This window comes from Anomaloglossus baeobatrachus, chromosome 10 (assembly GCF_048569485.1).
Source record: "Anomaloglossus baeobatrachus isolate aAnoBae1 chromosome 10, aAnoBae1.hap1, whole genome shotgun sequence".
Classification (NCBI taxonomy): Eukaryota; Metazoa; Chordata; class Amphibia; order Anura; family Aromobatidae; genus Anomaloglossus; species Anomaloglossus baeobatrachus.
This window is the reverse complement of record NC_134362.1, coordinates 39,429,941-39,457,055: the sequence shown is the minus strand read 5'-3', so window position 1 is coordinate 39,457,055 and position 27,115 is coordinate 39,429,941. Positions and strand designations below refer to the sequence as shown.

The following is a 27,115-nucleotide window of genomic DNA, read 5'->3' as shown; positions in this document are numbered from 1 at the left end:
CTAACCTCTTCCCGCCCTGACTGAATAGTTAAGTTGTCATCCCAATCTGGTATCTGCGTCTCATCGTCATCAGTATGTTCCTCATGGTATCCACCAACAGGAGTTACAGTTTGGGAATGAGGGTCTACATTATGCTCAGAAACTTGGTCATCAGGGCCTGAATCTGACTAACAAAGCTTCTGGGCATCACTGAAGACAATTTCCTGGTCTGTACTCACTGTAGCTTGGGAGCAGACCTCTGATTCCCAGCCTATAGTGTGACTGAACATCTCTGCAGACTCAGCCATCTCTGTTACACCAAACTCTGCAGGGCGGGTGGAGACTTGAGAGCTGGGAGAAAGCAAGTGCGATTGGGATGACAACTCAGAGGACTGTTGTTTTTTGGATTTTGAAGTTGAGGTGGAGGAGAGGCCACTTGTTGGAGCACTTGATATCCATTCAAGCATGTGGGTTTTTTTGTGCATCGTCTACCTTTGTTCCAGTTGTTTTGTTCCGTAAAAAAGGGAGCACATCGGATTGTCCACAGAAAGTAGTAGACATCTTACTTTTGCTAGAAGATGGCCTATCTTCAGCAGATGTTAATGTAGATTTGCCACCTTCCCCACGGACAGAAACCTTTTTTCCTTTTCCAACACGCCTGTTCCCTTTTCCACCAGCATCTGTCCTTTTGCCACTCATTTTGTTAGCGACAAGATTGGACACTTAAAATGTGGTAGCAAACATTTAGAGGTGGTGTAGATTGCAGAGGTGGTCTAGCTTTATTGTCAGCCAAAGAACCAACACTGACTATCCCTGACAATGCAACTATGGCCCTAAAACTGGCAGCACTGTTTGCTATAAAAATAGCATAGCCAAATGTGCAGGAGGGTAGAATGCAGAGGTGGTGGAACTTGCTTGGCACAAATGGGACACAAATTTAGTATAGCACACACTTTTTGGATGCCACTAAGTGTCAGCACTGTTTGCTATAAAAATAGCTTGGCAAAAATGTGCAGGAGGGTAGAATGCAGAGGTGGTGGAACTTGCTTGGCACCAGTGGGACACAAATTTTGTATAGGAGACACTTTGTGGATGCCACTACGTTTCAGCACTGTTTGCTATAAAAAAAGCATGGCAAAAATGGGCAGGTGGGTACAGTGGCCGGGTTCTGTGGGTACCAGGACAGGAAAGGAAGCCTCACTTTCTATCCCTCCTAATGATGAAATGCAGCAAGGAATTACCTGAGCGGAGGTACACAGACGTTGTTATCTAAAGCTGTATAAAGCGTTTGCACGGACCTTACTGTCACCTACGTCTCGGAGCGCCTGGAAATCAGCCCTGAAAAGGCCTGAAATAAACAGTAGTCCCTAATCTCTACAGCGCTGTGTCTATAGCGCACACAGCAGGAGCGGCGTCAGCAGCAGCGTGAGCGGTGACTGACACCCACACACAGAAGGCAGATAATGGCGGCGTGAGGGAAAATGTCGGTATTTATAAGGCAAGGACATGTGGCATTCACAGCCTATGACACATGCCCTTGCTTGTCTGGCAAAAATCCACTTAGCTGTGTGTGTGTCTGTGATTGGCTAACATCCTGGCCCGCCCCACTGCATGCGCGCTTAGGAAAAAAAAAAAATGGTGATCGGCATTCTCTCTGCACCACAGATCTAAACCGCGTCCCCCCGCACACTCTACGCTGAAATTTGATAATAGTGTGAATCACAGTGACTCACACTATTACAGTGAAAAGCCAGCTAGTAACTAGCTAGGCTTTTCGCTGATCGAACCGTTCTCAAACGTAACTCGAGCTATCGAGCTTTTAGCAAAAAGCTCGCATCCGAGTTCGATCTCGAGCACCCCCCAAAATCACTCAAACATGAAATTGGTGAACCTCGAACATCGCTCATCTCTACTAGTGACCAATGTGCATAAATCAAACCCTAACCAAAAAAAAGGCTGCGAAGAACCAAGACGTATGGTCCTTCTCTCATCTCTAACATTCAGTCATTTTACAATGTCTTATCAATTTATTATAAAAAAAATTACAAAAACAACATAATACAAATGCATCTCCATCCCAACTTCAGCCCCATTTCAGATTATAGAAGTAGCAAGACTGTGCAATTATCAGAAGCTGAGAAGTTGGACTCTTCAAGGTGAAACGTCGATATCAAGATTTTCCTTGATGTTTTTGATCTTGTCACTGGTAAATAGCACTTGTAGCGTCTTCTTCCCTTTTTTGTATGGAATTAAGTCAACATGGATTGTAAATGAGTTTCCAGACTTTAAGCTTCCCAATCTGTAAAATAGAAAATTGGGGGAAATTTGATAAACAAAAATCGCACCACATGTGGATTTCAAAATGGATAAAAAAATGTATATACTGTGGACTAAAGTCCTTACATTCTCTAACAAAAAATATTATAATAACATATAATATATCCTGGCAGGCGTCCATTAATACAACGTTTTCAGAGCCGTGCATCTACTGATGCGGAAGTGAGAACACTTTTAAGTCTGTATAGTTTAGCTCAAATTATTGATGCCACGTGGCAGACATCAGATGAATAAGTGAAATGTGTCCATCCCTAGCGAGTCGCTCAAGGTGTGTATACAGCTTTCCAGTGTTGTTTTAGAGCAGTGTTTCTCAACTCCAGTCCTCAAGACTCACCAACAGATCATGTTTTTAGGTTTTCCTCAATCAGGTTTCCAGAATTTCCTTAATGTTGCAGAAGTGATGAATTATTCCCAGTCTAATATTGAGGAAAGCCTTTAAAATAACCATGATAGGTCACAGAAAAGGGAATTGATGCTTTTTTTTCCTAATGAAATATTAATTTTATTTACATTTTTAAAAATGCATATAAAAACATATTCAACATCAATGTTGGACAGGATCTGATAATCCAAATAAATTAGCAGCGGTAAAACAGGAAGAATAAATAACTAGTGTAAGGACCAATCATAAAAATATATCACCCCTAGAGCACCCCTGAAGAAAAGCATGCTTGAAACGCGCGTCGGGTTATAGCGACACAGGATTTCTTGGACCATTCACAAGGTATATCAGACTCTAAAAGAATTCCTTTGCACAGCACATGCACTTTTTTACTGCAACAAGCCCCTTCTCCTATACCTTAGCTCATATACCTTCCACTATTGGTATTATACATAACTATATATGCACTTTGCACTTTGTTAATTATATGTTATATACCAAGTGATAGATATATTTTTATGATTGGTCCTTACACTAGTTATTTATCCTTCCTGTTTTACCGCTGCTAATTTATTTGGATTATCATATCCTGTCCTACATTGATGTTGAATATGTTTTTATATGCATTTTTAAAAATTTAAATAAAATTAATATTTCATTAGGAAAAAAAGGCATCAATTCCCTTTTCTGTGACCTATCATGGTTTTTTTAAAGGCATTTTGAGATTCTTGATTATTTAAGGTGTTTTTGATACAGAATATTTTGATTACTAATATTGAGGAAAACCTGAAAACGTGATTTGTTGGTGGGTCTTGAGGACTAGAGTTAAGAAACACTGTTTCAGAGAATACGTTCTTGACAATGGGAAGGTGGTCCTATCATATCACAGAAGAGCAACCTCAGCATCAAAAAAGAGACTGTTGATTCTTGCTCAAGAATGTATAAATTTATTAAGCTCCAACATAGGAAGATCAGATATCGTCCAACATTTCAACCCTTATTCAAGTCTTTTTCAAGGACATCTGCTTTAGAAGAAAGATGGGCATTTGGATGCATGAGGATTGGTCAGGCTCCTCATCTAACCTCATGCCAATCGTCCTACTCCAGCAGAGATCCTTGAAAAAGACCACTAGATGGGTTGAAACGTTTGATGATATCTATTCTTCCTTTTCTGGATCCACTATAAGGGTCTAAACAATGGATGATATCTGTTTTTCCTATGCCGTATCCACTATAAGGGTTGAAACGTTGGACGATATCTGTCTTCCTATGCTGGATCCACTATAAGGGTCGAAACGTTGGACGATATCTGTCTTCCTATGCTGGATCCACTATAAGGGTCGAAACGTTGGACGATATCTGTCTTCCTATGCTGGATCCACTATAAGGGTCGAAACGTTGGATGATATCTGTCTTCCTATGCTGGATCCACTATAAGGGTCGAAACAATGGATGATATCTGTTTTTCCTATGCCGTATCCACTATAAGGGTTGAAACTTTCGACGATATCTGTTCTTCCTATGCCATATCCACTATAAGGGTCAAAACATTGGACGATATCTGTTTTTCCTATGCCGGATTCACTATAAGTGTCGAGACGTTGGACTATATCTGTTCTTAAAATGCCGTATCCACTATAAGGGTCGAAACGTTGGACGATATCTGTTCTTCCTCTGCCGGATCGAAATAAATTGATATATCATTGGGCAAGAATACAGTCTGTTTTTTTGATGATGAGGTTGCTCTTGTATGATACAGTTGTACACTCAGACATGGGCACAGCAAGGTATTACCAATTTGAATCAGCATAGTCTCTAAATTCTCCCATTGTAGGACCAACTTGCTAATTACACGTGGTAATGTGGTAGAGAGATTGGTGGTTACATAATAAATGGTAATACATGGTGTACTGTTAAAAGCAAGAAAAGTTTCTTGCGTTTTGTACCAAGTGATTACTATTAAAAACAGACAGAGTTCAACAGTTTGGGATCCAAGGCACTTAACATGATCCACTTTATAACTCTCATTTAATGTCTCACTGTCATGACTGCTTCTGGTCCTGCAGGGTTAAGTCTGGTGGATGGGGCTTGCTCTATGGGGCCTCGCTCCAGGACTCACGCTGCTTTATCTCGGTGTGGTTTCCCCCGGAACGTCGCCAGTTATAGTCTTGCTTCACAGCATGATAGCCTGGACCCTGTAAGTGCTCTTGATTCTGCCCCCTCTGTCATCCGTCCTCCATGACTTCCAGCCTCCCCATCCAGTCCATTCTCCCTACTTCCAGCCTCCTCATCCAGTACGTCCTCCCTGACTTCCAGCTCCCCCCTCCAGTCCGCCTTCCCTGCCTCCTGCCCCCTCCGTTTCGTGTCTCCCTTCAGTTTACCTCTCCTGCTCCCAGTAACCTGTTCCTTCCCAGTTCTCCTCCCCCCACGGCTTGATTTTCTGTTTCCAACCTCGGCTAGTGACTGACCTCGTCTCTGCTCAGCCTCGGCTCCTGACACTACCTCCTGGTCTCCGATCTCTGGCTCGCCACTGATGCTGTCTCCTCTTTCTCCCTGGTACTGCGAGACCTCCCAGCTTTGACCCTGCTAGTACGACTTCTGTTTGTCATTGGGTAGTGATTACTCCTGTCTTACCTTGTGTTTCCAAGTCCTGATTTTCACTCACGGGTGTTCCGGCTCCCCCTAGTGGTTACGTTACACTCACTAGGTGCAGTCCTCAGTGTTTCTCATTGATGCTAGGCACAGTAGATCTTAATGAAGCAAATCCCCTATGTGACCAAAGGTCCCTTAACCATAAAGAAGCTTAATGAACCAGTCTGAATGTTACACTCATAATCAGGCCCCAGAACTTTGTATGTTCTATACAGTAGAACAGGGCATGTGCAGTGCAACATTTTGCTGTCACACCTGTGACTTGACTTGTGACCTTAGCAAGCCTGAATAGTCACCACTAGTAAGTGTTGTTGTACGTGATGGTTGTGTACCCCTTTAAATATAATGGAAGATAAAGTAGCTCCCTGCTCAGGGATGGCAATAGGATGTAGTAACTAGACTCACAGGGAGGCAATGAGTTTGATCGTTCTACAAACCTATAAGAGGCAGAAGCTTTCTTTGAACTAAAAAAGACAACTGATATTGACCACGTTAGATTTACTTTTGCAACTTGTGCTGAAACTTTCGAAAATTTGCTGACACAATGTTACGGGGGGCTGTCTGATAATAACTGAAAGGAGTATCAGACAGTCAGGGTCCACCGTGCAAAGACTTTGCTGCAGACTATGGCAGAGTGCAATACCTCTGTTAACTCACAGAAGGATATAATAAGTAAGTAAAGCAATTCCTCCCTTACTTGGAGGGTGTGTGGAATGATCTCTGTTAATAATCACAGAGACAAAGGCAATGTGTGCGAAATGGCACCTACCTAGGTCCGCTCTTCTAGTGGTGCAAAAGAGACGAACAGCAGCGTAAGCCGCACAAAGCTCCTACCTGCGTTCGCTCCACTAGTGTGCGAGGACACGAACCACTAGATATGGCACCTGCCTAGGTCCGCTCTTCTAGTGGTGCAAAAGAGACGAACAGCAGCGTAAGCCGCACAAAGCTCCTACCTCTGTTCGCTCCCCTAGTGTGCGAGGATACGAACAACTGCCAGACGCAGTATAAGGAACGTTACCCTAGCGGCAACGTCCACCTACGAGTAGAATCACAAGGCCCAGCCAGACCATGTGCCTCAGGCACCTGCCTATGTCCGCTCCCCTAAGAGGTAAGGATACGGACAGCAGCCGAAGCTGTAAGGTATAAGAACGCTACCCTGCCGGTAGCGCTCACCTAGCATAGACAGAGGAATGCCTAGAGGAACGCGCACAGAGCGTCTACTCATATGCATGAACCAAGAGGACTGAGCACCATGCGGCGTGTGTCAGGGTCTTATATAGACTCTGTGCCTCATCCAAGATGGAGGACACCAGAGCCAATCCGCTGCCAGAACGACAGGAGTGACGTCATGCTGGCCTATCACCGAGCAAGACGTCACAAGCACATGACCAGCGACCAATCGGCATAGAAGGTGTCAGAGACATGTGACCTCGTGTCAGCGATGATGTCACCCGCACATGTGCAATGGCTCCAAGATTGGACTTAGTCTCCAGCGCTCGCACATGTGCAGTAGCAAGAAATCTGGACTTAGTCTCCAGCGCTCGCACATGTGCAGTAGCAAGAAATCTGGACTTAGTCTCCAGTGCTCGCAGCAACCGTAACAGTACCTCCCCCTCAAGGGCCCCCCTCCCGGCGACGCAGGTAATCGGCAACTAAGTCGGGAGCATGGACAGCCTCCTCAGGCTCCCAAGAGCGATGTTCCGGACCATAGCCCTCCCAATCTATCAAGAAGAACCTGCGCCCTCTAACCATCTTAGAACCAACTATGGCTCGTACCTCATAGCTAGAGCGAGAGGAATCAGAGGCAGGAGAGTGCACTTCACGAGCGTGAGGTAAAATAGCCGGCTTTAGCAGTGAGACATGGAATTTGTCATGAATCCTAAGATGGACAGGTAACTTCAATTGATAGACTACAGGATTTACCTGTCGAAGAACCTCATAAGGACCCAGGAAGCGAGGAGCAAATTTGACAGAGCTCACTCTAAGTCTCACGTGTTTTGCAGAGAGCCACACAAAGTCCCCTGGAGAAAAGACAGGAGCCGGGCGACGAAACCGATCGGACACCGTCTTCATACGGTCCTTAGCTGCTTGGATCGACTCTTGAGTCCGATCCCAAACCTCTCTGGCATTAGTTGCCCAGTCGGCCACAAGAGGAGGAGGTGCAGCAGCGGGAAACGGTACTGGTACCCTAGGGTGTTGCCCATTATTGAGTACGAACGGTGTCTGCCCAGTGGCCTCAGCCAGCGAATTGTTAAGGGCAAATTCTGCCCAGGGTAGGAGGGAGGACCAGTTATCGTGGTTCTCAGCAACAAAGTGTCGAAGGTATATAATCATAGATTGATTGGTACGTTCAACCAAACCATTAGTCTCCGGATGGTATGCCGAAGAGAGATTCAACTCAATTTGCAGAAGGCTACAAAGATCTCGCCAGAAACGGGAAGTAAATTGCGGGCCTCTATCACAAATTATACGATCTGGCATCCCGTGAAGCCTAAAGACATGCTTGAGGAATAGTTTGGCTAGTACCCTGGAAGATGGGATTCTCGATAACGGTACGAGATGAACCATCCGGGAGAAATGGTCCGTAATGACCCACACAAATCTATGTCCCTGTGAACATGGAAGATCACCCACAAAGTCCATGCCTACCACCTCCCATGGTCTATCTGGCACTGGTAAAGGATGCAAGAGCCCAGCCGGTCTCTGCCGTAATGGACGGTTGCGAGCACACGAGTAGCAGGAACTGACATATCTCTTGACGTGGCTGGCTAAGTGTGGCCACCAATACCACCTCTCCAGTAACTCTCGTGTCCGCCTAATACCAAAATGCCCACCCACCTTTGAGGTGTGGGCCCATGACAGTATATCATTCTGTCGATCAGGCGGAACAAAGGTCTTGCCCGGTGGGATTTGGTCTAACGTCACAGGGGAGAGCGTATGAAAAACCCTGGAGGGAAGGATAAGACGAGGTTCGTCAATCTCTTCCTGGGTAGAAAGCATAGAGCGAGACAGGGCGTCTGCCTTGTTATTCTTACTCCCAGACAGATAGTTGATGGAGAAGTGAAAGCGGGAGAAAAACAAGGACCAGCGGGCTTGGCGAGGATTCAGACGCTGAGCGGTTTGTAAGTACGTCAGATTCTTATGGTCTGTATAGACCTGGAAAGGATGTTTCGCTCCTTCCAGCAAGTGACGCCACTCCTCCAAGGCTAATCTCAAGGCGAGCAGTTCCCTATCCCCAATGGTATAGTTTCTCTCTGCCGGTGAAAAGGTTTTAGCAAAGAAGAAACACGGCCTTTTTCTACCTGCACCGTTCTTTTGATACAAGACCGCACCAGCACCCACTGAAGAGGCATCAACCTCTAAGAGGAAGGGCTTACTCTCATCGGGTCTTTGAAGAACGGGAGCAGTTGAAAAGTGTCTTTTTACTGCCTCAAAAGCCTGAGATGTCTCAGTAGACCAGGCTTTGGGATTAGCACCTTTCTTAGTCAAGGCCACCAAAGGGGCCACCAAAGTAGAAAAATGGGGTATGAACTGCCTGTAATAATTTATGAATCCTAAGAAGCGTTGCACCGCCTTCAAGGAATGAGGTTCGGACCATTGCAGGACAGCAGAGAGCTTCGCAGGATCCATAGCCAGACCCTCTTGTGAGATAATGTAACCCAAAAAAGGCAATGAGGACTGCTCGAATACACATTTCTCGAGTTTAGCAAACAATGAGTGCTCCCTTAAACGGGAAAGGACACGAACGACATCCTGACGATGAGTCTCCAGATCAGGAGAAAAAATCAGGATGTCGTCCAGATACACCACTACTGAGGATAACAGTAAATCCCTGAACACATCGTTTACGAAGTCCTGAAATACTGCGGGTGCATTACATAACCCAAAAGGCATGACGAGGTATTCATAGTGACCGTCTCGGGTGTTAAAAGCGGTCTTCCATTCGTCACCCTTTCGAATTCGTACCAAGTTATACGCACCCCGCAGATCCAACTTCGTAAAAACTTGAGCTCCTCTCAGTCTGTCAAAGAGCTCCGAAATTAAAGGTAATGGGTATTTGTTCTTTATTGTGATTGCGTTGAGACCCCTGTAATCTATGCAGGGACGCAAATCACCCTCTTTCTTCCGAACAAAGAAAAACCCAGCTCCCGCGGGAGAGACAGACTTACGAATGAACCCCTTCTCTAAGCTCTCTCTTATATAGGTCGACATGGCCTCCGACTCAGGTATCGACAGGGGGTAAACCCTGCCTTTAGGTGGAACCGAACCTGGGATAAGGTCTATGGCACAGTCATACGGCCTATGGGGTGGAAGAACCTCAGCACCCTGTTTGGAGAACACGTCAGCGAAATCCAAATAGGGTGTAGGTATGGGAGAGAGATCAGTTGATGCAACCGCAACGACCTTAGGTGGTAAGGGAAGACATCGGGACTGACATTTCGAACCCCAACTAATAATGCTGTCAGACTCCCAGTCAATGTGAGGAGCATGAGTCCGAAGCCATGGAAGACCCAGAAGGACGTCGTCTATACCCTCAGGCAAAACAAGAAAAGAAATCTCCTCTATGTGACCCTGAGACAGGGAAAGGCGCAAGGGAACTGTCCTCAATGTAATGGAGTCAGACAACATAGTTCCATTAACAACACGGACAGGAATAGGCGCCTCTAACATGATAGAGGGAATATTGTGTCCCTTTACAAATCCTGAGGACACAAAAATCCCGTCAGCTCCGGAATCCACAAAAGCCATAATAGGCCATGTATTCTCAGATAACGAGAGCTGACCTGGGATACAACACTTAGAGGGTGCAGAAGACGTCTCTAGTAACCCCCCTCTAATGGTTACTAGGCCAGGGAGTTTCCCTGACGACTAGGACACTTGTTGGCATAGTGCCCAGCTTGACGACATACGTAACATATAGGAGGACCAGACTTGCGTAGTCTGGAGGACGTATGACCTAACTCCATAGGAGTGGGAGATGTTTCAGATGCTGAGGAAGATGGTAGTGGACCCTCAACAACTGGAATAGCCCGATGCTTAGGGCGTGAGGAAGAGACCTCGAGTCTACGTTCCTTATGGCGTACATCGATCCTCGTTGCTACTGTGATCAAGTCCTCCAGAGAAGCAGGGACCTCACGAGTAGCAAGGGCATCCTTGACATAGCCTGCCAACCCTCTCCAGAAGATAGGAATCAACACCTTCTCTGGCCAATCTAGTTCTGCCACCAGAGTTCTAAAAGCAATGGCATAAGAACTAGTGGATAACGAACCCTGAGATAGATCTAACAGTCTCAGGGCCGCATCATGGGTAACCTGCGGACCCATGAATACCGCCTTAAGAGCATCAAGAAAGTCTTGATGTCTCAGAGTAACCACATCAGAGCGCTCCCATAGGGGAGTCGCCCATTCTAAGGCTTTGTCCTGAAGTAAGGAGATGATAAAGCCTACTCTGGACCTCTCCGTAGAGAAGCGAGAAGAGTTGACCTCTAGGTGTATCTGACACTGACTAATGAAACCACGACATGATCTGGCATCGCCAGAATATCTGTTTGGCAGAGCAAGTCGAGGATCATGTGCAGATGTCACCATGGTCTGAGGTTTATCCTCTATACTCTTGAGCCGTGACTCAAGTACTTGTATGTAACGGTGTAACTGCTGATATTCTGCCATAACTGCCAGACCCTTGGCTCAGTCCTAATGTTACGGGGGGCTGTCTGATAATAACTGAAAGGAGTATCAGACAGTCAGGGTCCACCGTGCAAAGACTTTGCTGCAGACTATGGCAGAGTGCAATACCTCTGTTAACTCACAGAAGGATATAATAAGTAAGTAAAGCAATTCCTCCCTTACTTGGAGGGTGTGTGGAATGATCTCTGTTAATAATCACAGAGACAAAGGCAATGTGTGCGAAATGGCACCTACCTAGGTCCGCTCTTCTAGTGGTGCAAAAGAGACGAACAGCAGCGTAAGCCGCACAAAGCTCCTACCTGCGTTCGCTCCACTAGTGTGCGAGGACACGAACCACTAGATATGGCACCTGCCTAGGTCCGCTCTTCTAGTGGTGCAAAAGAGACGAACAGCAGCGTAAGCCGCACAAAGCTCCTACCTCTGTTCGCTCCCCTAGTGTGCGAGGATACGAACAACTGCCAGACGCAGTATAAGGAACGTTACCCTAGCGGCAACGTCCACCTACGAGTAGAATCACAAGGCCCAGCCAGACCATGTGCCTCAGGCACCTGCCTATGTCCGCTCCCCTAAGAGGTAAGGATACGGACAGCAGCCGAAGCTGTAAGGTATAAGAACGCTACCCTGCCGGTAGCGCTCACCTAGCATAGACAGAGGAATGCCTAGAGGAACGCGCACAGAGCGTCTACTCATATGCATGAACCAAGAGGACTGAGCACCATGCGGCGTGTGTCAGGGTCTTATATAGACTCTGTGCCTCATCCAAGATGGAGGACACCAGAGCCAATCCGCTGCCAGAACGACAGGAGTGACGTCATGCTGGCCTATCACCGAGCAAGACGTCACAAGCACATGACCAGCGACCAATCGGCATAGAAGGTGTCAGAGACATGTGACCTCGTGTCAGCGATGATGTCACCCGCACATGTGCAATGGCTCCAAGATTGGACTTAGTCTCCAGCGCTCGCACATGTGCAGTAGCAAGAAATCTGGACTTAGTCTCCAGCGCTCGCACATGTGCAGTAGCAAGAAATCTGGACTTAGTCTCCAGTGCTCGCAGCAACCGTAACACACATGCAATGGTCTGCTGGCAGTCTCCTCAGCAGCACCTCCTTCACTCTGAAATAGTCTGTGTCACTTGAGCACATACTCTCTGTGGTTGTCACGACACATCTCATGGTCACCTTTCTTAATAGCAATTTTCTGCAATAGTTTGCATGAAACTTTGATGTCTACCCTTAAGAATTAGCCTGATCTACACCTTTACACACTAGTACCAATCTTCATTTGAAGATATTGCAATTCTGAAAAAGAATGAACTTTCTACACAAGGTGTTTTGTGAATGTTAAAGTTAATTAAAACTTGACTTACCCTCTGTCTATGGTTCCCATCACCAGTCCATTGCCTTCCATAAACAGTTTGCATTTCCTCAGTTCTTCAGGCAGTGGATTGACAAATCTAATTGTAACCCTGCACGGGGTACGCAGGATTGCATTTTCTGGCTTCTGTAAAGAGAGTAAATTTAATTGTTAGAAAATCTATGCAACCTAAAACCGATTGTTCAGAGCTATTTAGTATTTTGCTTGTGATAAAGGATTGCAATCTCTATGGTTTTGCCATGTCTTACTTTTTGAACCTGTCTCTTTTCGACATGTCCATTGATTGGTCAACTCACAGGGTAATGGTTCTTGTGGTGCACCAATCTGAATTGATTTACTTACTGTGCATTCTTTACTTTGCACATGTGTCACAATGTGACTTGTTGGATAATGGAGGATAGGAGTCTCTATTTTTTCCCTCTTGCTATCTCTAATCTCAGGGATACTCTTAATGGTGGAGATGCTTGAGTCCCATTGCTGGCCCTACTCCTGACCAAACAATGTCTGATTTCCCCTCTCCCACTCTCACCCCGGAAGGATGGGGCAGGAGTGTGATTTTAAACACAGATCAAGACACACAAGGGAAAACTAAAACTCAGACACAGAACACACACAGGATAGGACAATAAGAGATTCAGGAGGAAAACAAGAGCAGGAAAGAATCAACAAAAGACAACTGGGGTAAACTCCACAACTGCACAAAACAACAAGAACTACAAACACCAGAAAGTCTTGGACACCACATCAGACCAACTAAGATAAGCTATAGCTGGCATAGGAGGAAAGACTCAGCCAGCATATATAATATGCAGGGAGCAGATATGATAGGCTCCCTCACAACAAGTGATCAAAGAAAGCAAACAAGCAGACTGGCAGAGATTAACTCTTGCTAGTGTGACACCCCAGGGCAGTGGCATACTCGGTCCCGGGCATGCGGTGAACAGGGGAGTCGTGGTCGCAGCCGATGCCCGGTTCCGTGACCCCGTCAATCCGAAAAAGGATGAAAAAGTGGAAAAATAAAAGTACAATTAATTAAAGAGTTTTTGACTACGCCACTTGTGGGTTGCGGCTATTTTGTAGGAGCCGCCGCTGCGTGGTCTTCCTGGGGTGGGTAGTATTATGCAGCTCAGGTGTTCTGACCCTCCGGAAGTAGGGCTAGGCCCCGGAAGAGGATGATGTTGGTAGTACTGTGCAGTGTGAGCTGATGATGCACCAATGTAGAAGGGATTCAAGCCACACAGGGACTGCAGTTTAAACTGGTTCTTACTCACTGTTCTGGTACCGCCACCCGGGTGGTGCTGGTTTTCAGGTGTTTCCTCACTCTTTGTTCCCAGTGCCAGTTAGTGACCTGGTGAGCTGTCCTCGTCCTCCGTGCACACTTTAGATTTTGGTGGGTCCCTGTGGCCTAAAGCTTCCTGGGATCCCCTCCGTTTCACAGTCTTTGTCCATATAGCAGGCAGCCTGGACAATTTAATGGGCTGGACTCCTGTCCCTGTCCCCTCCTTGCTGCTTTGCTCCTGACATTCAGGTTGGTGAGGGACCCTGATGATCCCCCTCACCTGGCAGATTTAACAGGTAGCCTGAAGCGTACTCCCATTCAAGGGTTCTGCACCCCGCCTGTGCTGGATACTGTGAGTCCTGGTCCTGCTCTCCTCTGGCAACCCTGGGTTTCTTGAGCACTGGTTCCTTACTCCACAGCAACTCTCCTCCTTTTTAGCTCCAGTTCTTTCTTCAGGTTTTAACACCTTTCTCATCACTTTCTCTCACTTTCACCTCCTCCTAACTGACATCCTCCTTGCTCTTAACTGACTTCAGTTCCCGCTCTCTGTTTAGGTTCAGCCCCTCCAGGGTTTCTAGTTTACCGATTGGATGAGCCCCCTTCCAATAGGTGGCTTCTATCAGGCCTGTCTCTAAGCTGTCTCCAGGCAGGGAAAAGGAGTTGTGTGCTGTGTTGTCACCGGCACTGGTATTCCAGGGTTTGGGTTGTCCACAGGTTACATATTTTGTGGCACCTGATACCTCAGGGGTGCTACATATACGTTCTATGTCGACCTCCCTCCCTGCGTGAGCCCACATCTTTTCCATCACGTATCAGCTGATCTGATCAGCAGACGTGCAGCTAAAGGCCCCGTCACACGCAGTGATATTGCTAGCGAGTGTACCCGCCCCCGTTGTTTGTGCGTCACGGGCAAATCGCTGCCCGTGGCGCACAATATCGTTCGGAGCCGTCACACGGACTTACCTGCCTAGCGATGTTGCTGTGGCCGGCGAACCACCTCCTTTCTAAGGGGGCGGTTCGTGCGGCGTCACAGCGGCATCACCCAATAGAAGCGGAAGGGCAGAGATGAGCGGCCGTAACATCCCGCTCATCTCCTTCCTTCCTCATTGCCGGCGGCCGCAGGTAAGCTGTAGTTCGTCAATCCCGGGGTGTCACACGTAGCGATGTGTGCTGCCACGGGAACGACGAACAACCTGCGTCCACAACAATCAACGATTTTATGAAAATGAATGTGTCAACGGTCAACGATTTGGTGAGTATTTTCCATCGTTAACAGTCGCTCGTTGGTGTCACACGCAACGACGTCGCTAACGATGTCGGATGTGCGTCACGGAATCCGTGACCCCGGCGAAATATCATTAGATACGTCATTGTGTGTAACGGGGCCTTAACAGGTGTGGGTGGATCATGGAAGAAGGGGATACAAAAACGAAAAACGGAGAGCTGAAGGAGTTAATTCAGATAGAAGTGTCAGAAGAATCGGTTGATAGCTGGATGTATAACATATTGCTCAGAATTTAGTACCAAAACCTCCTTCCCTACTGTGTCGTTAATGTATTTGCATGGCAGTAAACTTGTCTTTCGCATCCAACTGAGAAATAAGTCTCGTAAAATTCTTACTTCAATCTTCAGAGCTGGAGAATCTAACGTGACGTTTCTTTCAGCCAAGATCTTCTCCTTGGTGTCAGTCACTTCTCCCACCGCGGACACTTTCAGGAGGTTGCTCTCAGTAAGGCTTGTCTTGTACAGTGAATAGGGAACCAGGTAACCGGCGGATCGCTCTGTGGGTAACAAGGGAACACACGCGGAGTAATTAATAATGCAAGGTACTTGGAGGAGATATATGCACTACGAGCGAGATTTATTATTGTAATAACACTTGATTACGGCATACAAATTACGGCTCTCTGGCAGGACATCATAGACCCTCTGCCAAATATTTGACACTTCTGAATTTGTTGGAAAAAGTGAATGTGTTCCATATTAATACCATTCTTACTATACAATATTCCCATGTAACACAACATGCAAAACCCAATGATTAAGTGGTTTGGGGTCGAAACATCCAAGGACCCGTGATACTCTTATGATCACAAGTACCCAAGCACACCGATGCCCAATCGAGTACCGAACATAACTAGCATCCATTGGTTTCCAGCAACTTCTGAAATGTTGTAAATTTTCATGTGTCACAAACGGGTGATGGCTTGTCCCCATTTACTGGAACAACAGAGCTGAAGCACCAATCTAATCTAAGCAACAGAATGATGAAAGTTGAAAAAAGTTGAAGGGGTCTAGCCTTCAGTTGAATACTTATTCGCATTTATGTATTTATTTTGCTCGCTCATCACTAGTTACTTGTATCGAGCCCTCGAGCATGGTAGTGCCCACTCATCACTAGTTACGAGTACTGAGCACCCGAGCATGGTAGTGCCCACTCATCACTAGTTACGAGTACTGAGCACTTGAGCATGGTAGTGCTCGCTCATCACTAGTTACTTGTATCGAGCCCTCGAGCATGGTAGTGCCCACTCATCACTAGTTACGAGTACCGAGCACCGGAGCATGGTAGTGTCCGCTCATCACTAGTTACGAGTACTGAGCACCCGAGCATGGTAGTGCCCGCTCATCACTAGTTATGAGCACAGAGCACCCAAACATGGTAGTGCTCGCTCATCACTAGTTACGAGTACTGAGCACCCAAGCATGGTAGTGCTCGCTCATCACTAGTTACAAGTACTGAGCACCGGAGCATGGTAGTGCCCACTCATCACTAGTTACAAGTACCGAGCACCGGAGCATGGTAGTGCCCACTCATCACTAGTTACGAGTACCGAGCACCCAAGCATGGTAGTGCCCGCTCATCACTAGTTACAAGTACCGAGCACCGGAGCATGGTAGTGCCACTCATCACTAGTTACGAGTACCGAGCACCCAAGCATGGTAGTGCCCGCTCATCACTAGTTACAAGTACCGAGCACGGGAGCATGGTAGTGCCCACTCATCACTAGTTACGAGTACTGAGCACCCGAGCATGGTAGTGCCCACTCATCACTAGTTACGAGTACCGAGCACCCAAGCATGGTAGTGCCCGCTCATCACTAGTTACAAGTACCGAGCACCGGAGCATGGTAGTGCCCACTCATCACTAGTTACGAGTACTGAGCACCCGAGCATGGTAGTGCCCGCTCATCACTAGTTATGAGCACAGAGCACCCGAACATGGTAGTGCTCGCTCATCACTAGTTACCAGTACCGAGCACCTGAGCATGGTAGTGCCCGCAAATCACTAGTTAAAAGTACCGAGCACCCGAGCATGGTAGTGCCCGCTCATCACTAGTTACGAGTACCGAGCACCTGAGTGTGACGCCCTGGACCCCAGGGGTCACAGGTAATTACATCAGCCACATACACACACCCCCCCACCCACTGTGAGGTTACACACATGTCACTCGAGAGGGAGACCTGATGCCTCCCCCAGGGCGAGTAGAGCACACCAGGTGGGCGGAGTCAGGCGGAAAGACACGCCCACTGAGGAGACTACTGTAATGGGGGCAGGAAGTTCAAGAGGAGAAGGAGAGAGGAGTTTGTAGAGTGACAGTGAGTGGTAGAGGAGCAACTGTCAGGGACCCGGGTAGGAGCCTGGGCCCCTTGGAAAACGTCAGGCAGGCAGACGGTGGTGGCTGTCTGCAGGAGTACCGGTACAGCAACCGGCGGAACCGTACGGACCGGGCCTGGGTTGGAGCCCGCCAGTCCCAAACCGGGGAGTCAAACATGTACCGGAGCACCAACAGAAGGGTACTCAGACCCCGTCCTAGCTTAGAAGCCACTGAGTATAGGCAAATTGACTGATCGCTGGCCGGACCTCACGGGTTCATTCACAACCAAAGTCACGAAAGAAGGCAAAAGCCCACCGAGACTGGGTGAGCGCCACCGCCAAGTGCCAAACACCTGACGGGACAGCGCCTGCGGGCAACCGAGGGCTCCTCGGGCAGCTCAACGCCGGGGAGCGGGCTACCACTGGTCAGGCAGGGGGAGCCGAAACACAATATCTAGAGGTGCACGGGAAAAGGGGCCACCATCAACCCCGCAGGGGGAACATCAGCAGCCGGCTGCGGGAACCGACCAGACCCGAACTTTGGTTTACCAGTGACTCAGTGTGAATTAATTGTGAGTACACCAGTGCCATCTGGGCACGACACGCCACACCGCGGCACGGTGCCCTGCACCCCGGCGACAACATCAGCCCCTGCAGTCCCCCCCACCGGGCCCCGGGACACACCACCCCTACCCACAGAGGGGCTAACATCTTGGCTGCGGCCGCAACACCGATCCCGGACGAGCCCGCCATCACTTCAGCCGCAGCTGTGGTGCATTCCCCCGTCACCACGACCCGTGGGTGGCGTCACAAGACCACGACCACCAACCCCTCAGAACTGCCTTCCCTTAACAAGAGCGACGTGGCCCCCGGTCCGGAGGCGCTCGCCCCACCGAGAACCCAAGCCCGGACCTCGAGCGGCTCGGCCCGAGCAAGCGGAGGGAGCGGCCGGGCCCCTCTCAGGGCGGTACATGAGCATGGTAGTGCCCGCTCATCACTAGTTACGAGTACCGAGCACCTGAGCATGGTAGTGCTCGTTCATCACTAGGAGTACCGAGCACCCGAGCATGGTAGTGCCCGCTCATCTCTAGTTACCAGTACCGAGCACCTGAGCATGGTAGTGCCCGCTCATCACTAGTTACCAGTACTGAGCACCCGAGCATGGTAGTGCCCGCTCATCCCTAGTTACCAGTACCGAGCACCTGAGCATGGTAGTGCCCGCTCATCACTAGTTACCAGTACTGAGCACCCGAGCATGGTAGTGCCCGCTCATCCCTAGTTACCAGTACCGAGCACCCGAGCATGGTAGTGCCCGCTCATCCCTAGTTACCAGTACCGAGCACCTGAGCATGGTAGTGCCCACTCATCACTAGTTACGAGTACTGAGCACCCGAGCATGGTAGTGCCCGCTCATCCTTAGTTACCAGTACCGAGCACCTGAGCATGGTAGTGCCCGCTCATCCCTAGTTACGAGTACCGAGCACCCGAGCATGGTAGTGCCCTCTCATCACTAGTTACCAGTACCGAGCACCCGAGCATGGTAGTGCCCGCTCATCCCTAGTTACCAGTACCGAGCACCTGAGCATGGTAGTGCCCTCTCATCACTAGTTACCAGTACCGAGCACCCGAGCATGGTAGTGCCCGCTCATCCCTAGTTACCAGTACCGAGCACCCGAGCATGGTAGTGCCCGCTCATCCCTAGTTACCAGTACCGAGCACCTGAGCATGGTAGTGCCCACTCATCACTAGTTACGAGTACTGAGCACCCGAGCATGGTAGTGCCCGCTCATCCTTAGTTACCAGTACCGAGCACCTGAGCATGGTAGTGCCCGCTCATCCCTAGTTACGAGTACCGAGCACCCGAGCATGGTAGTGCCCTCTCATCACTAGTTACCAGTACTGAGCACCCGAGCATGGTAGTGCCCGCTCATCACTAGTTACCAGTACTGAGCACCCGATCACGGATAACACACGGAGAACACATGTGTGCCATAAACACGGCTCACGGAGTGCAAAACTCACCTTTGACACGTCCGTGATTTTCACGGACATGTGAAAGAGGCCTTAGCATCAACAAATCAGAGTAGAATAAGAATGTGCAGATCGGATCGAGTTTCTTTTTTACATTAATAATCACATATACAGTAAATGCAGCTATTTTAATGCAGAAAGGACTCGAGTTGCCGCACAACACTATCAGTTCATTTCATAGCATCGGCTTCTGTCTCATGCATTAACATCACAATACGACGTCAGGTCAGGGGTCATTAATTAATTGCTGAAATGAAACTTAATGGTTTTCAGAAAACAATATCCTGTCAGTATTGCCCAATGTTGCATAATATTTCGATCCAGCGAAGACCTTGACTTTAGTAACCCGCATTGAATAGTCTGTGTGCACAGAAGCTTTGGAGATAATAAATGAAAAGCAAAAAAGTGCATTATCTATTAATATGTAACCAAAGATACAATACAATTGCCATGCTGCTTAAAGGCCCAGGCAGATCTCTATGGCTCCATTTGTTTTGCAGGAGCTTTAGGGTTAAGCTGGTAAAATGTTGGTGACTCGCCCCAGGGCTATGGGGTACTCGGTCCCGGGCGGTGTATCGCTGGGATATGTCGCTGGGTGGCCGTTGCCCGGTTCTGTGACCCTGGGGGTCGCTTGAAAGGGCTTACATACAGGGGAATAGTAAAGTTTATGTTGTGACGCCACTTGCGGGTTGCGGTTATGATGATGGGACCGCCGCTGCACAGTCTCTCAACACTGGGGCCTGGATTTTGGGCCCTCCGCAAGTAGGGTCAGGCCCCAGAGGATAGGTGACATTGTTGGGCGCGGAAAGAAGGTAGGCCACATAAGGGTTTGCATTGTAACTGGTTTGTTTACTCACACCGTTGTTTTGTGTCTTGGCTTGCGACCCGAAGAAGGCTGGTCCTCACCACTGGTCCCCTTAGCCAAAGTGCCAGTGTGGTGACCTGGTGTCTTCTTTCCCTTGTACCTGTCTCTAGTTGGTGGGTCCCCGTGGCTTGGAGCGTCTGGGGGTCGCCTCCTGGAAGTGTCTCAGTTTTTAGTCCGTACGGCGGGAAGTTTGAACCCTGTGGTGTTGGAGTCTCTGGTCCTGTTCCCCGGTTCTCCCGTCACTGCTGGTGTCCCGGACTCTACAGTCAGTGAGGTCCTGGATGGTCCCCTCACTGTGCAGATTTTATCAGGTCTGCCTGGAGCGTTTGCCTGACCTAGGGCTCTGTACCCCGTCGGTGCTATGGTTCCGACAGTACTCCACCGTACTCCTTCGGCACCTGACGGGTCACTGTTACACTCTCCCGTCAGTACGGTTATGTCCGTGTCCTCTCACTGCCACTTACTGACTGTCTGACACCTCCTCCCTGGTTGTCGTCTAGTGGACTGGATTGGCTGCACCCCTAGGTGGCAATCATTGGGTCCAACCCTAGCCTGTCACCAGTCCTTCGGGAAGGGAAAAACAGGGATTATATATGTGTTTTGGTGTTACCAGCACTGGTCTTCTGGGTCCCTGCGGGTAGGCCCTGCATCTTTGACAGGATGCAGTTCCTTGTAGCTCCTGATGGCTTCAGGGGCGCTATATTAGGTAGAGTATTAAATGACTTTGGAAATGGCCACACATGGACATCCCATTACAGAACGATCGACTTTTAATATAAATATATGCTAAATATAAATATATATGCAACACTTTTGATATTGATCCCATTTTTTATGAGCTGAATGCTAAGATCTAAGACTTTTTCTATGTACAAAATACCTCTCTAATATTGTACACATTTGTCTAAATCTGTATTAGTGAGCACTTCACCTCTGCAGAGAGCCATCCACTTCACAGGTGTGGCAGATCAAGATGCTGATTGGACAGAATGATTATTGCACAGGTGCGCCTTAGGCTGGTCACAATAAAAGGCCACTCTAAAATATGCAGTTTTACAGTATTGGGAGGTCTATGGGTATTATTTTCTAGTCTGCCATCTGCTCTGTACATTGAAAATCGAGACATCTGTGAAGAGAACTCCTCTCCAACATGCCTGATTGTCACGCAAGGTACGGGGAAGAACCAAGCGAACGGCAAGAGGGAAGGGAAGGGAAACCCCTGCATCAAGGGAAGGGGAGATGGTGACCCCTGACCAAACCTACTGTAGGTCCCTGGGGTCCCTCAACACCCTAGATAGGTTCCGCACCTAAGCGCTGAGCCAGATACCTGACCCTAGGTATCCCTAGTCCTGGACCCTAAATAGAGAACGGGTGGGCTGAGCTCTTCATCAACCCCACTAAACACTGAAGAAGACATAAGAAGAACACACAGGGCAAAATGCAAGTACTACTTATCCACAGATAACTCCGGTAGATGTTCAGCAAAGTTTCAACAATGATACCACAGATGAGTACAAGCCACCTGCTTGCAACCAGAGCTTGATTGAACTGAATAATATCACCAGCACCAGTCCAGTGAAGATGGTAGTACATAATCACATGGATAATACTGATAATAAGCAGCTGGGTGGAGGGCGAACTTCACTGGGTCCAAAAAGGAAAGAGAGGAAACTAGCAGGAAAGCTACCTATACCAATGAATACTGACAGCGGGAACAATAGAAACTCAGGGAACATTTTGCGCGGCCAAACGCTGTGACCTTCTATGGCCAGAAACCACATGAATGTCTCTCACCCCTGACACACCCATGACACAAACCCCATCGAATGTGAGCATTTACCCACTCAAGTTAGTTACAACGATGAACTGCAGTCAGGTGGAGACCCCCAATGAAGACAATGAGCAGCGGAGGAGCTTCCCTGACAGTTTGTGCAGAGATTTTTTGGTTTTGCACCGATTGTTGCAGCCGCTGTCCGGGGGGCCGGTCTCAGACGATATTGGAGGTGAAGATGCTGGATGTGGCGGTCCTGGGCTAGTGCGGTTAGATGTGGTCTGTGGTTGTGAAATCAGTTGGATTTTCTGCCAAATTCTCTGAGACGCCTTTGTAGACGGCTTATGGTAGAGAAACGAACATTCAATTCATGGGCAACTGCTCTGGTGGACATTCGTGCAGTCAGCAAGCCAAGTGCATGACATCTGTGGCATTGTACTGTGTGATAAAACTGCACATTAGGCACATAAGGCACACCTGCACAATAATCATGCTGGCCAGCCTAAGGCACACCTGCGCAATAATCATGCTGACCAGCCTAAGGCACACCTGTGCAATAATCATGCTGGCTAGCCTAAGGCACACCTGTGCAATAATCATGCTCGCTAGCCTAAGGCACACCTGTGCAATAATCATGCTCGCTAGCCTAAGGCACACCAGTGCAATAATCATGCTGGTCAGCTTAAGGTGCTCCTGTGCAATAATCATGCTGGCTAGCCTAAGGCGCACTCATGCAATAATCATGCTAGCCAGCCTAATGTGCTCCTGCGCAATAATCATGCTGGCCAGCCTAAGGCACACCCATGCAATAATCATATTGGCCAGCCCAAGGCGTACCTGTGCAATAATCATGCTGGCCAGCCTAATGTGCACCTGCGCAATAATCATGCTGGCCAGCCTACGGCACACCTGTGCAATAATCATGCTGGCTGGCCTAAGGCGCACCTGTGCAATAATCATGCTGGCTGGCCTAAGGCGCACTTGTGCAATAATCATGCTGGCCAGCCTAAAGCACACATGTGCAATATTCATGCGGGCCAGCCTAAGGCGCACCTGTGCAATAATCATGCTGGCCAGTTTAAGTCACACCTGTGGAATAATGCTGGCCAGCTAAAGGTGGACCTGTGCAATAATCATGCTGGCCAGCCTAAGGTGCACCTGTGCAATAATCATGCTGGCCAGCTTAAGGTGCACCTGTGCAATAATCATGCTGTCTAATCAGCATCCTGGTAAAGGATTTGTTGGACTTGTTTTCAAAAGACCAATATTTGCATATAAATATCCTGGGGAGGGGGGATTAAATGTTGACAAATACTCTTCAATATATAATTTTATATATATATATATATATATATATATATATATATATATATATATATATATAAATATATATATACTCGTATATATATGTGTGTGTGTAAGGAATAGTCAGAACTTACCTGAACTGGGTTTCAGATCCAACAAATCATCTTTTTGACACACCACATTCATTTGTGTCCCATTGTTCTCGATGGCCTGAACATTAAGGTGAATATTAACTTGTTTTCGTGAACTGGTCAGATTAGTTAGTAAAACAATTAATTGAACATCTTGACCAAAAACTGGAGATTCCTTCAACTTGAGCCTCAGCTTCACCCCCGGTTTACTAGGAGGAGGATTTGGAGCTGGTTTGTCCTCCGGGACCTGGTTCCCAGTATTTGGCTTATTCCTCATCTCCAAGGCTTTTTTAAATACAACTCGTTCTTTTTCTGATCCTTATAGGGAAAAAAACAAAGAAAGTCGGATTTCATTCCAGATATTTACAAATATGATGTCTGAATTTAAAAAAGTATGGAAAATCAACAATCCCGACCTATTGTTTCTAGATTTTAAGCTTTACTATTAGTACTGGGTCTATTTCAGAAGCAATTTGGCATGGGTTGACAAATGATTAGGACTCTGTCACCAGGTTTTTGCTACCCCATCTGTCAACAGTGTAAATTAGGGGTAAATAGTGGCATAACATGGCCGTGGCTACAGGGAATCAAATGTTATGGGCACCCAACATTTAATGTTAATGTTTAATTTGTTTTTGAAATTATTAGATTAGGGTTATCCACAACTTTTACATTGATAGACTATCCTTAGGATAGGTCAACAATGTCTGATCAGCCAGAGGCAGCCCGCCATGTAGCTGTCTTCGGTCCCGCTGGCGCCAGCGGGCGGTCAGAAATGTTCAGTTCCAAAGCTGCTCTGTCTTCTGATACTGGCTGTGCCGAAGCTGCTCTGTCTTCTGATACTGGCCGTGCCGAAGTTGCTCTGTCTTCTGATACTGGCTGTGCCGAAGCTGCTCTGTCTTCTGATACTGGCCGTGCCGAAGTTGCTCTGTCTTCTGATACCGGCTGTGCCGAAGCTGCTCTGTCTTCTGATACCGGCCGTGCCGAATCTGCTCTGTCTTCTGATACCGGCTGTGCCGAAGCTGCTCTGTCTTCTGATACCGGCCGTGCCGAAGCTGCTCTGTCTTCTGATACCGGCAATGCCGAAGCTGCTCTGTCTTCTGATACCGGCCGTGCCGAAGCTGCTCTGTCTTCTGATACCGGCTGTGCCGAAGCTGCTCTGTCTTCTGATACCGGCCGTGCCGAAGCTGCTCTGTCTTCTGATACCGGCCATGCCGAAGCTGCTCTGTCTTCTGATACCGGCCGTGCCGAAGCTGCTCTGTCTTCTGATACCGGCCGTGCCGAAGCTGCTCTGTCTTCTGATACCGGCCGTGCCAAAGCTGCTCTGTCTTCTGATACCGGCCGTGCCGAAGCTGCTCTGTCTTCTGATACCGGCCGTGCCGAAGCTGCTCTGTCTTCTGATACCGGCCGTGCCGAAGCTGCTCTGTCTTCTGATACCGGCCGTGCCGAAGCTGCTCTGTCTTCTGATACCGGCCGTGCCGAAGCTGCTCTGTCTTCTGATACCGGCCGTTCCGAAGCTGCTCTGTCTTCTTATACTGGCCGTTCCGAAGCTGCTCTGTCTTCTGATACCGGCCGTGCCGAAGCTGCTCTGTCTTCTGATACCGGCCGTGCCGAAGCTGCTCTGTCTTCTGATACCGGCCGTGCCGAAGCTGCTCTGTCTTCTTATACTGGCCGTGCTGAAGCTGCTTTGTCTTCTGATACCGGCCGTGGCTTGGTACTGCACATCTACCTCCTATTAATTTGAATAGAAGGCAGATGTGCAGTACCGGGCCACAGTGTCACGGGGAATGTACCAATGGAAAACGGGCTCCTAGGCTGACCCTAAGACTGGGGCACTGTGCTGTCCCTTATCTCGAAGGTAGGCTTGATTTTAGCCAGGTTCGAGCCAGGCTCATAAAATTTCTCTCTTAAAGGGCTAATTGGTAATATTACCCACAGTCAGACCGTATGCCAAAGACGTGTAATTTACCTTCATCATACTTGTAATTGCTGGTGATATCCATCCTCCCGTTTGTGCCAACCGCCTTAGTGCTGATGTGTTTTCCAATTTTACTACTGTCTTGGTAAACCCTTTCTGGTGCCGACGTCTTATTTGGCACAATCCATTGTACAATGTCAGCATTGACCTCCGCAAATATAAAAGGGCAATCGTATTTCAGATTAATGTCTCCTTCTTTAATGGCTTTTACAGGAGCCGGTCCACAGCAATATATCCCTGAAACAAGCAAGTAGAAAAGCAATGGATATTGCCCAGATCTGTGTATTTAAATGCCAATAGGCCACTGTTCTCCTAAGAAGGGTGTCATTTGGATAAGTGATGATTATAATGTTATTTTTTAAAACAAAAATCTTACAGCACCTTATAGCTGACGAAACGTACGTCGGGGTCAGTGGTATGCAGCACCATTTGACCATATACTAAAGGTACTTACCTGTTATTAACTTGCATTTGCACTTTTGGGCTTTGTTTAGATTGTAAAAAGCAATTCAAGAGGCTAAAATATAACTTTTAATCCTAATATATTAAAAACATTATTAGGTAACAAGTAACCAAAAGCTCCTTAGTACACTGACAACTCAGATGGTACCATACACTAGGAATATGGTGACCAAGGAGCCTAAAGATAAAAAACTAAACAAAAAAACACAAAAAACACAAATAATAATTGAGTAGATTACTTCACTCAAAAGGACAGTGGTCCATATAGTGAGTACAAAAAAATAATCATAAGAAACTCAATATAAATAAGGAATATTGTATACAGGTCCTCAAAGGAGAGACTGACAGTAGAGTAATGTGTGGTATAGATGAGAATAAATTGAAAAAATCTCACCCATGTCAAGTAGCTTGGGGTGCATAAGGGTTTCCTCTGTGTGGGTCCTCCAATTTTCATGTCGTTACTGACCCTACACGTCTCTAGGGAAACTCACTTTACCTGGCACCCACAAGCTTGTGCCCTAACAAGGGCAGACCACAGCTAACCCTCACTTAATACCCCTATACCGTTCCTAGCCTTGTCCCAAAAATCTTACAGCACCTTATAGCTGACGAAACGTACGTCGGGGTCATGCATGGTATGCAGCACCATTTGACCATATACTAAAGGTACTTACCTGTTATTAACTTGCATTTGCACTTTTGGGCTTTGTTTAGATTGGCCCACAGACCGTATATATTTTGACATTCATCATACATTTGGTTTCTCGGGGATCTCTTCTGCATTGTCACACTTAACACAAATCATATTTTTTACAGTCCTTGCACCTTATTGTCTTTGCATTGTTTTGTTTTACTTGTCATAACAGTATATTTGGTCTTATTTACTGTCATTTATATTTTGCTACTTATTGGGTATTTTCCTGTCTTTATTACCATTTTGCATGATTTTGCTTTTAATATTATTTTCAATAAAAGTCTTTAATTTTATTTATATATTTGGTTTTGTCACTAATTTTCTTTTTGGTGATCGAGCGAACACTCCTTAAAGGATTTTTTTTATTTGCAGCATCTTATAGCTTGTATTGATATTTCTAATTTATTTTTGCACGTTGAGCAGTTGGATATCATTTTACTTAATTTTTTAGTTTCTTAGCTCATTTTTTATTTGATTTTTTTACATTTTGTACAATGCTGCAGAATATGTAAGCACTAAATACACAGCTTTCTACATAAATACATAAATAGTACAAAACCCATATATTTACCATTGCTTGTTTCTTG

General features: G+C 47.3%; 1 protein-coding gene across 1 annotated transcript in view; it reads right to left on the bottom strand.

The window, feature by feature from the left end:
* Nucleotides 1-1,992: 1,992 nt before the first annotated feature.
* LOC142254427 (protein-glutamine gamma-glutamyltransferase 5-like) overlaps nucleotides 1,993-27,115 on the bottom strand; it is a 63,966-nt gene continuing 38,843 nt past the window's right edge. The window contains exons 8-13 of the mRNA XM_075325473.1: nucleotides 27,100-27,115; nucleotides 25,364-25,609; nucleotides 23,398-23,712; nucleotides 15,314-15,474; nucleotides 12,407-12,540; nucleotides 1,993-2,278 (exon numbers count right to left, since the gene is read on the bottom strand). The exon at nucleotides 27,100-27,115 is cut by the window's right edge and continues 88 nt beyond it. Of these exons, the coding sequence (XP_075181588.1) occupies nucleotides 2,131-2,278; nucleotides 12,407-12,540; nucleotides 15,314-15,474; nucleotides 23,398-23,712; nucleotides 25,364-25,609; nucleotides 27,100-27,115 (1,020 nt within the window). The 3' untranslated portion in view covers nucleotides 1,993-2,130. The remainder of the gene's footprint in view (nucleotides 2,279-12,406; nucleotides 12,541-15,313; nucleotides 15,475-23,397; nucleotides 23,713-25,363; nucleotides 25,610-27,099) is intronic.